Consider the following 11,539-nt stretch of genomic DNA (forward strand, 5'->3'; position numbering starts at 1 on the left):
CTTCCTTCTTCTCTTCCTCATTCTGCTCCGAAGGTTCTTCCTCGGGGAAATTCGTCACTCGTCTGACTATCTCGCGCCGTCTGACTCCCGCGCAGAGAGAGAGCGCCTCGGCAGAAAGTCGGTGAAGCATACGAGCACCTGAATATTCACGACCGGCTCGAGAAATAAATTGAAACCTTTCCTCGACTACACATAATCAGGTTGGAATTTTCTTTTGACTTCGAAATCCTCTACGCTGCTCTCCTTTCGTTTCTCTTTCTCTCCGCGCCCCTCTCCCTCCCGGACGGTTTCCCGCGCCGCACACCGAATTACCGTAGCTCCTCATGAAACATTTGTTTCCCCGGCAATTCGACCGAGCTCTCGGGGGTGCACAGATCCAGTGAAACAATGCGAGACCGGAGAAGTCCATCTTACCTGTACCCAACTTTGGTCCGCGGTCCCTCGCTTCGACGGTGAGGTTGAACACATTGGATTTCCGATAGTCGAGCGGCCGCGTCACGGATATACTGCCGAGCGTCGGATGAATGGCGAACACGTTGGACGGCTCGGCGAGATTGTAGTAGATTTCACCGTTGATACCTTCGTCGGGGTCGTCGGCGTTAACCTGTAACGTGGGGAAGCGTCGGTGAGGAAACTTCTGATGAGAGGGGGCTCTCATCCTAGGTGTGTCGACATCTCATTCGCGATCCTTAATCGCATAGTCGTGGATGTCCGTAGCTGATGCCGGCCGAGTTCTCGACTCGACCCATTGTTCAAAAGTTCGTCCCTTTGAATGGCGCTCAGGCAAAATGTCATTGTTCAGCACGGAATCGTCTCGGCCGCTTGTCGGGCGCGAATGTAGCCGTACGCGTAGAGAGCGCGGCAACCTGATCTTGCTCTGGTGGAGTACTTGTTTCGGCCGAGAATACGCTAATAGCGTGCTTTATGAACTTGTTGGGACTCGCAATGACTTTCGCACCGCATACGAATATTAGATTTGTTCTCCGTCAGACAAGATGTCTGAGCGGACAGCGGGAGGAGTATGTAGCTTCCATCAGTCGGCTAACCAGTCGGTCCGGCCGGAGATATGATGTAAACGGAATTCCGTTACATTCCGTCCCGCATAGCGTTCGCATCATCAAAGGAGGCACGCAGCCATACATAGCTAACCGATGTACGGTCGGACGTAACGTAACAGTTGCATTCCCCTCCAAAAGTGTGCAAGGCTAACCAGCTGATTTAATTAGTATCCGAATTCAAGCGGCGCGTGATCGTGCCGCTCAGCCTATCTCGGCCGAACAACGGACGACAACGAGCAAACGGTGGAGCAGAAAAAAAGGGCTCAATCGAGTGAATCGATCGATCGATCGATCGCACCCGTCCTTTTATCGATCGGAGCCAGAGCAACAAGGAAATGAATGAGCCCTCCTGACGACCTTGATCGTTCGACGCTCAAAAGGAGATTAGGGATTAGGTATTAGTGTCAGGGGTCAGAGATGAGACAGATAAGATAGCCGAGGGCAGAGGGGAATAAATGAAGAGAAGGTTTACAACAGTGCAATGCTCATAAATGGCATTAGGCTCTACTGAACAGGTTACGCTAACGAGGGTGTTCACGTCTGGATACGCCCTTTCCCGGGAGCGTAATGGCCGTCCTTCTCACTGCTTCCCATATGCTTATAGGTGCGTCACGTCCCTAAAAACAGAAAGCACAATATCCAAAACTAGCCGTGCTCAACTCTCAGGGGCGCTCACCGTCACAAAAACCCCATTCAAGCGAACGAACTCGAACGAGAAACATTTTTGACGTCGGTATAGGTCGGCTCGACTCCCGCGGCATTTGTCAGACTTCGACGCCAACGACCGAAATGCGTCCCCGGATGAAGTCGAGAGCATCCTCGACCGAGTTCCACTTTTCAAATGAAAACGGGTGTCAGATTTCTCGAAACAAAGTTCGGTTTTAGAGCTCATCTTCGTCATCGGCCGAGTCGGAAAACTCAGACGATCGCAGTTCGCTCGGACAGAAACCTTCTGAAGAGCTCGACGAGCCGCTGACACCATCGCCCTCCACCCCAACCCCCCTTCCATTTTATTTCTCGGTGAGCCTCCTCGAGTTGACATAACGAACTGGGACATTGGCCGACCTTCTCGCGACCTCGACGGGATTGACAGACAACTTGAACGTATCATTGAGCTTGATAGGATATCCACATGGAGCCCACCACATTTCTCGCCCTGAGCCCCGCGACAGACCATTCAAATAGATTCTCGTGATTTTGAGGGTCTCCGATCGAACGACGCATCGAGATCGTCAGATCGTCAACGAAAGTCGAGGCCGGATTCCCATGGGGGACGATTCTTCGAAGGAAAACACAGCAGGACTGTGAGGGATAGAGGAACGGGATCTCGCCGACTCGAAGCAAAACCCGCCTTCTTTTTCGGTTCACTATTGCGGCTATTAGCATTTAAATGAACTCACTGACTGATTGACTGACTGAGCACACTGTTCAACAAGAAAGCTAAAAATTGGGAATTCAAGACTGCGAAGAGAGATAGATTCGAGTGCTCTCGAAAACATCTTGAGGGACTACGTCTTTGTCAGTCGGTCCAAACGTCTTCTGCCGCGGCTTCGGGGGAGCGCACGCCCTCTTCAAGGTGTGCCTTGGCATTCAGCGACAAACGGAATCACAAACCGCGGTATCTTCCTTTGCGTCCGCTCTTTGTGCATTCCGCTCCGCCCGACGAGCGATTATTTCGCGACTTTGCTTCATTGTCGCAAGTGCGCGGAAGGACAGCATTCCGCTAATTTCGATGGCTACCGGACATTGCTCGAGAAACACTCAAGACAAATGCCCCGGAAAATGAGATTTCCCAGAAGAGTCACGACTCGGAAAACGTTGGCCAGTAGTTCAGCCGGGCTGGAAATGCTCCGTCATAACGGAAACACTGACAACAGACGTACATACATACGAAGGCTTCGACACCCGCTCCATTCTCTTCGTTTTTCCGCATCGCCCTCCGACGGCCACTCGTCTCCGTTGTCGTCCTGTACCCACTCACTCCCTTCCTCACCCGCTGCAACTCTCTCGTTCTCTTCGACCGTGTTGAACGTGATCCGAATTCGTTGCACGTTACAGCGTGACGTTCTTGTGCAATAGTTCTAGATGAGGGAGCAAAGTGGTGCCGGGCACAATGTTTTATTTCCCGTTTCAATTTTGGTCCCACTCGCGCGTCCGTCTACCAGTGCGCCCCCCTACCAGTTCGGACTCTCGTCTTACGGTGCCTCGCATACACCCGGAGGTCCTGAACCCTCGGTGGGAACGTCCTTCGTCCTGGAATTCGATGATTCGCAGGGGACTGTTGCGGAGTGTGAGGCCCCGAGCCGAAACCTACAGTCGGCTCGATACAACAGCGACTGAAAAAACAACAGTAGTCCTATTCTCCTGTCCGCGACCGTCGCGGCGTGCGGGCCGCTTTCGGGCCGAGGGCGACCACGAGACAGGCGATGATATTTATGATAAATTAAACAATACTGACTCAGTCGGCTCCCCATGGAATGAGAATCAGAAGCCGAAATGGCTGACTCTTCCCGATTGATCCACGAACATTCTTGAGCCCCGTGCCGAGGCCCGCGGCACATCGGGGTCACATCGTAGAACCCACGGAGCATATGACGAAGGCATCGCCGTCGTCATCTTATTTCCCATATACGCAACAGTGTGGCGGCAAATGGTCACACGGCCATAGCAATGCCCGACCGACCGACGCACGGAGACAAGCAACCGACGAGCGAAGGCAAACCGTAGAGGCCACGTAGACTAGTGGGTTACCATCCACATAACGGGACTTTCGCCCTAGGGCGGTGTCCATCGTCGCACTACGGTCTCCCGGACCTGCGATTCGGACTCGGCTAAACAGCTGCCGGTCCCGGCCTGTCTGCCGGATGGACGGAAGCTCGCAGAAGGCAAAGAAAGACATAATCAGGCCAAACTTATAGCTCATTTATTAAAGGCTACTTCCTGGAGCAATTGCTTGATCAGAACCCGATGCCCGCCACTCTAGCCTCCGTTAATGTCGTCGTCGTCGCTACCGATACGTTGGCCGGCCAGCCTTCCTACCCGCCATAAAAGGCCACGCAGGAGACTCGCAGGAGTTTGTTCGGAGGCTCGCATTGCGGCTCCTCCGCCTCCTCCTACTGGACGCACGAACAGACCGAGGCGAAAGTCTGCGTGCGGGCTCGTAAAATTCACATCTTAATCCTCTTTCTTTCGCAGGACCGGCCTGTTTTCGGCAGGACCCACATAGCTGCCTCCTAACGTCCTCATTCGAAGCCCGTCTGTCCGTCCGCCTGTCCGGCCGCCCGCCTTATCATACTCTTCATCGCCGCCGTTGTCGTCTCCATGATCGCAGCCGTCGTCTCTGTCATCGTCGTTGTCCTCATCGCGGCCGTTGTTAGTCATGCATACTACTACTCTTCTGGGTTCCAAGTGACCTCGGTTCGGGAATTCCTTTTGAAGTACTTTCCGGGCAATAACCGGCTCCATTCACTTTTTCTGGCCCTTGGATTCCTGAGGCTCGCTGACGAATGGGGGAGAGACTCCAGGAAACCCGGTCCTGAATCCTCCAGGAAGTCGTTCCAGTCGCGTCGGAGGCTACAGAGGGAATATCGAAGCGATGGAACGACTCCGAAGTCACCTTATGTCATTAAGTCGATGACGGCCTTATGGGGATGAATTGCAATGCTCGCCAGCCAGACGGCCAGGAAAGTTATTGGGAAGAGTTATTGATGTCACCGAAAGCGCACGACGGCAATCTGTAATTATTTTTCCCATCGCGGCCATGCCATCGGACAGAAGTGGGGCGCGGGGTTCGCGTTCCGCAATCAGCGACGATATCGCTCCGACCGACCGCCCCCTCCCTCGATCGCTCGCGTAGTGCAGCCACAAAAACTCAGATGAATGGAAAATGCACATGCTGCAAACTCCACGTCGGCGCGGCGACCCTTACCCTCGGAGTACATGCACTCATCCCGACTCCTACGCGCAGCTATCGATTGGACGAATCTCTGAGGGGGATTTTATTCATATCCGATGAGAGCGGCCGAGGAGAACAAGGCGACAAATTATTCGATCGCGTTGTCAACAAGCAGCCCAAACACTCGTCTCCCCCGTGACTCAAAACATCGACCGATCGAAAACATTTGCTTCCTCGTTCGTCCTTTCATAGCCTCCGTCGAGAGGATTGAAGAATATCCTCCGGAGAATCGAGCTCGAGTCATTCTTCTCCGATGTGAGCTCCGCGGGAAGTCACGCTCGAGCAGCAACCGAATCGATTCGGAAGTCTCTCACACCAGCACCAAGACCGGGTGAACAGAATTCCGGACGGTTCGTATTGAGTATTTGCGTCGAGTCCCCGGTCGACACGGAATCATTCAATAGACTCCGATGACGGCGCCGAAGATCTAAGGCTTCTGACCAAAAGTTCTGGAGAGCGGCAGCATCCGAGTCAAGGGTGAATTATTCGCGGGGCAGGACATCGGCGGATTATATCGAGGATCTCGAACAGGAAACAGATTGCCGAGAGATAACAAGACGGAAACCGTTCGTAGCTGAGCAACAGATTCCGCTGCGGAATAGTCGACCAGCGGCACGGCGAATCCCGTCGCAATCGTACTCGAAATCCTCGCTGTCTTCCCGGAATGCACTTCGTCAAGAGCTTTATTGTACCTTCCTCCCGCTCCGAGGCCTTATGAAGATGTGATAGGGATCGTCCCAAGCCTTATATAGCGCCTGAGGCGAGCTCCCGATTAAATGGATCGCGTCTGAATAAAATGCGGATTCATGAAGCTTAATCTTATTTGAAACGAACGATTCTGAGAGGATTGTACGCTACGCCGCACGAGCGGCTGTCGAAGCATAGCGAAGAGTCTCGGGGTAGTTTATCCACAGGAGAAAATGCATTTCCTTCGGCGCCCTTGCATTTCGAAGCCTTCAATCCCAGTGATCGTCTTGCGTTCTCGGAATCTACCTAGTCGAAACCCATGCTCAAAATCGTCGGTCCACCGACACGTATTGCGTCGTGAAGGAAACGGAATTCCAGGGAGCATATCTCCTCTTCAAAAATGGCGGAGGAAATTCGACAAGAATCGACGGAATCGGACTCACCTTCAGGATGTTTTGGAACAACGGAGTCATCTCAGAAACCGTGACGTTGTAGGTTTTCGGGTAGAACAGTGGTGATATATCATTCTTGTCGAGAATGGTAACTAGGACGTCGCAGTGAACATCGTACAGCTTCCGGCTCTTCTGCTGCAGGGTCCCTCTGACCTTGAGCTTATAATGTTCCTGATATTCCCGATTCAAGACCGCACTGTTCTCGGTTCGTATCCGTAAGAGCAAATACCAAAAGTCGCCGACCTGCAATCAAAGACGAATAATTGTTATTATCGAAGTCTCCCTGTTCAGCTCCTCCTCACACACGGCTGTGGATGGAATCTCGGTGGGTATTTTTCAACTCGAGCTCTGTCTCCGTCGTTTTCGAATAAGATTTCGATGCGTTTCGTCTGTTCCCGTCGTCCGCTGCGGTGGGTTGGTGACTATCGGAGCGAAATCGAGAGTGTACGAAGAGCGAATATCCTACAAACGCCGTGGAATGCATTTGGAGAGCGAGACGACAGAAGAGCCTCGGAAGACAGAGCAGAACCGAGAGTTGGGCGAAAGAAAGAAAAAGACATGCTTGTCTTCGAAACTTGTCGTGGAGCTGCCTCGACGTACATAACATATTGGATTGATGATGGCTACGAGTAACGTCTATCGAGAGAGAGGGAGGGAGAAACTGAGCGGGCCAACGGACGGTCGACCGGCGCGGGAGTGTCTTACGTGACATATGAGAAGACCGTTAGCAATACAAACTCTCAATAGAGCTCATCCCGCGGGAGGCTGTCGGCGCTTTGACCGAAGAGCAGGAAGGCGTATCTGCAGTAATCTGCTTAGAAGTTACGCCAGTTGAGCTCCTCCGGCCGGCTCTCGCCGGCTGAACTGACGAAGTTTGAACCCTCCCGAGATTGCGAGTCAACTTTTATTGAGAGATAATGGCCACAGAGTTCTCGAGGACTTCGATGCTGGGTCTTGCAAGGGGGGGACCGCTTCCCGGGACAGTTTCTGTCATCCGGTATCTCAACAGCTTTTGTTTCACTCGAGTCCGTAAACCCCTTTCGCTCTCGGGCTTTTCCAGAAGTGGACCCACGTGCGTATGCGTTCAGACTCGCACCGCAATCAACGTCGATTTTGCGTGTAGTTCACGTTAGAACCATCCTGGACAGGTTGCCGGTCCGAAACACGTCGCGTCCCTCACGTAGGTACGCGCAAGCATCTGAGCCGCGGAGCGCGGCCGCGTCTCGCCTTCCATGCATGCGTGTATGCCCACGTGTATGTGTATATGTATTTCCGGGAGATAGCACATCTATTCCTCTCATGGAACGGAATATATGCAGACGTCGGGGCCAGAGAGGACAGGGAGATCCAACGGAGAGGTTGTCCCTCGAGCAAGGAGGACACCGTGCGAGGCCGCGGGGAATCGAGAAGACAAATCTGATTAAGAGCTCGCGGAATCGGAAGCAAAGTTCGCTCATGATGGAACGTTGGCTACACCAACGACGACGACGCGAGTCTCTCTGCCGGCTGCCCGACTCACTTCGTCATTCGGATACCCGGTCACTCGGTCAGTTCTGCCGTGAGCTGAAGTCGGAGGGATAAGTTGTCCGGGAAAGAGACGGGCAACTTCCAGGGGACCCAACAGAAGAAGATCAACGGCTTAGTGCCTCTGAGGGAGAGGTGCTCAGTCAATGGCTTCCACGCTCGTGGACTTCGCCGGCGCCGTGGTTGCTCAGTTCGGGAGCAGGACCCCAAACCGAAATCCCTAGGGCTCGAAGAGGGATGTATTGAACGTCTGCGTGGAGCGCGCGTGCGGGAATGAGTAATCTGTCCCGATGACCTTCGGCCAAGCTCACGTCGGTCGTCGGAGTGAAGTTTGTGCGAATCGCAGAAAGGAGAGCCGCCCGAGTCGAGGGCACTGATTGTGAGATGGACTACATTCGAGCTCCTATTGGATCCGGGAATTCTTGTCCGGTGCTTTCGCGTGCCTCCGAGTCGTTGGAGGTCATTGATTTCGTTTGTCCTCCCGCTCTCATTCGCCTGAAGGTCGATCGGATCCATGTCCTTTCGGGTTGGGTTGGCCCTGTGCTTTCGTTAGGTCTCCGAATTTCCCCGGAAAGTCATGACGGTCAGTAGATGAGGGAAACGGCCGACGAATGGATGTGGAGACCGAAGAAAGAACCGAGAGAGCGCGGCAATAGAAGAAACGAGGAGTGATTGGGGGAAGACACTGAGGAGATCAATGGGTTTCCTCTCGGTCTCCCGATCGCTGTCATCCACTCGCTCGCTCATGGGTTGCTTGACGGTGAGCGATCCGATCCGGCGAGGTGGGATACAAATACGAAGCAACCGAACAATTCGATGACGGATGCAGTGGGGGCTGATACTCCGGTATCACTTCACGTAACGACTCCTAGAGTTCGGTCTGGCATAGCGTCATACATACCCTGCGTCAAGGGAGTCGCATTGCCAACACGCGAGAATCCCGAGAAACACGAGTGCCCGGGGGCAACCGTTTTCCTCTTCCGAACCCCGTCGTTTCCTCGAACGATTCTGTTTCTCGAGTCTGAACCCTTTCCGTGCCTTATCATTCCATCATCCCGTCGACGTTGCAGTTACCAGCGCAGCGGCTGCGCAATCTCCGAAACTTCTGTTTCCGGTGGGAGTGCGAGGGAGGCGGAGGAAAGGAGGAAGACTCGTCCTCAGTCATCCAAAAAGAAACATCCACCAACAAAAGTGAAAGCTCGCTTGCTTGCCGGTCTGGTACCGGAGGGAAACGCGGGCGAGAATGCCTCTAGTAAAACTTGGATGCGCTGTGATACGTTCCGAACGAATTTCGCCATCGAAGCCAAAATCAGGCAGCCACCCGCTCGGGAAGACGCCATAGTACGAGAGCGTGTTGTTGGGGTCCCGATGATGACAGCAGTTTTGTGAGGCCCCTGGGTGGCATTGACGTTCAACGGCGCGCTTTGGTTGCCGTTCACGCACTCATTCGCCTGCCGTCGGGCCAGATAGGGTGAGGATCCGTGCCACGGCATCGGTATCGCTCTCAACAGAGAGCTCCCCTTCGCCTTATTGTCGACTACTTAAACGCACGCTGACCGACAATCCGACCGAGCCGTAATCCTGCTCGATCGCGGTCAGGACAGACATGGGGCAAGCGGGCACGTTGTTGTAACACGCAATCACTCCTATCCTCACTACTCCCAATCGTCTGCCCTCACTCGGTCACTATGTCGGCGATATCTCTGGTCGTCCGCGGACGTCTGTACGTCTACCGCCACTATGGTGCTCGATGAGGCTCTCGCGTGATCTCGTAGTGCTCAGTTGCCTCACTCGGACGGCAACTTCGCTTTCAGCTCTGACTGAATCTTATTAGAGGCGGTCTTATAATCCGACGGATGAGATATTCGAAGGCGTGCTCGCCTCTCCGGTGATGCCGCTGCAGGTGCTGCCACTGCTAGTCAGTCAGTCGGAGCCCCGGTCACCCGACCGCAGCGTCACTGTACCTATACGGTCGTCCGGAAGAGCAAGATCCGAGGGAAAAATGGCTGGCGTGACGGGTTACTTAGCGGGGTGCGTCGAGGCAGAGATGTTTGTACGTAGCTTACAAGGGACAGAACGTCTGAATGATGGGGAACCATAAATTTCAATATTGGCTCACCTGTTTTGCCTCGGCCTTGAAATGCTTGTCTTTGTCGCCGGAAACGATCTTGTACCTGACGTTGACCTCGGGAGTCGCGAGGATTCCCATCCTCTCCTGAGGTCGCGCGTACGTTTTTCCGACGCAATTCTCAGGAATCGATACATTGTACGATGCTCTGGTAAACGTGAGCCTGGAAAATTGAAGGGAGATAGTCAGTTCTCGTCTCGAAGTTTTCAGAGAAGAGATCTCCGTCTACCCCTCTGGGAACTATTCATGGGAGCGATCTTTCCATTCCGCAAAGCTTGGGAGACCGGGAGATCGACTCCTCGGAATTACGTTTCATTAATGAAGTCTCTGCGGGAATTCATCTTCAGGGCAGTTAACCGTGTTCGTTCTCATCTGCCGCAAGTTTCTCGGACAGTCTCGTCAGACCCGGAAAATTGAGGCGGCTCTGTCGTTTGCTGTCGAACGACTGACTATTCCAAGGAGAGCGAAATTCTCCGAGACGGATTTTTCTTTATCCGCTCCTTCGTCGATGCCGGCCCTCCGAGAATTCGGCCCTCACGTTGCGAATCGCGAGCTGTTCTCCTATTCACCCGATTTCCGCGAGATGTTCTCCTCTCCGCCCGATTTCCATGCCTTCTCGCTTCTTCCGGGAAAATCGCGATGATCCAGATTTATCAAAGTTCGATTCCAGAATCTCAGATATAGGATTTGGTTCGCGAAAGAGACGTCGTGCAGAGTTCAGAAAGTTCGGGGAAGCGATGGAAATGTTGGCCCTCGAAATACGTCTCCTACTATCGAGAGTGATGCGACATCACAAGAATTTCAACTAGAAAACAACTTCCTGAACATGTCAAAGATCGACCTGATGGGTTTTCTGCGAAGGACATTGATAAGACTCGGCTGTCCCGACTATTTCGATTTTCTAATGATACGACGGCGAGTCCCTCCATGGGCAAGCTTTGAACAGCCGATTGGAACGCTGTCGCCGTTCGAAACCTTCTAGGTTTGCATCCAAAGAGGAGCCGGTTCGGATCAGGGCAAAAATCCAGAAACATGATCCCGTTCGCCTCTGACGGAGGAGAACGGATACTGCGAGAGTCACGGCATAAATCCGTACATGGTATGAACGAGAGGAACGTGAGGTTCCTTAATCCAGAGAGACATGAGCATGACACAATCCTCGACGACTCGGTGTCAGAGCTGAATAATTGGACAGAGTGAGCAAGGATCCGACCATCCTCCACAGAGAAGCCTTATCGAGTCGCCGGAGATTTTTTAGCACCTGTCGCCGAATTTCCCCGCTCCGAAAACACAGACCCAGGGACGATTCGACGGGACGAGTCGAGCCGGTCATTGAGCTACTCTAACAATTTTGAATGTAAATAATTATAAGCAGCTTACCTGTCATCGGATAATTCGATGGCGGCCGCACTCCGATTGAATGTGACGAGAATGCTAATAATTAGAAGGAGCTGTAGGGAAACTCCCCGTAAGGGACGTCCTCCCTGTAGGAGCTCCCTCCTATTCATCGCGCCGTATAGGCCCTAAGGACATCACAAACTCATAGTCGGCGAACTCCGACAGTCCTGAAACAAAACAACGGGCTTTTAGTTAACATTCGCCGCGCACTCTTGCCTAATCTCGTTCCATCTACGAACTTCAAGCAGGATGTGTACGTCAGGTGTCGTCGATAAATCGAAAGAACCACCAGAATTGTCGACCCGTCACCGGCCGTGTCTCCCTTCGAAACGGCATA

The 11,539-nt window shown here is 53.2% G+C and overlaps 1 protein-coding gene across 1 annotated transcript in view; it reads right to left on the bottom strand.

The window, feature by feature from the left end:
* Positions 1-11,312, bottom strand: part of kug (FAT atypical cadherin kugelei) — a 38,910-nt gene extending 27,598 nt beyond the window's left edge. Inside the window, exons 1-4 of the mRNA XM_029110976.1 lie at positions 11,185-11,312; positions 9,796-9,967; positions 6,144-6,395; positions 415-604 (exon numbers count right to left, since the gene is read on the bottom strand). Coding sequence (XP_028966809.1) covers positions 415-604; positions 6,144-6,395; positions 9,796-9,967; positions 11,185-11,312 — 742 coding nt within the window. The remainder of the gene's footprint in view (positions 1-414; positions 605-6,143; positions 6,396-9,795; positions 9,968-11,184) is intronic.
* Positions 11,313-11,539: the final 227 nt, after the last annotated feature.

This window comes from Galendromus occidentalis, unplaced genomic scaffold, assembly GCF_000255335.2.
Source record: "Galendromus occidentalis unplaced genomic scaffold, Mocc_1.1 scf7180000077185, whole genome shotgun sequence".
NCBI lineage: Eukaryota > Metazoa > Arthropoda > Arachnida > Mesostigmata > Phytoseiidae > Galendromus > Galendromus occidentalis.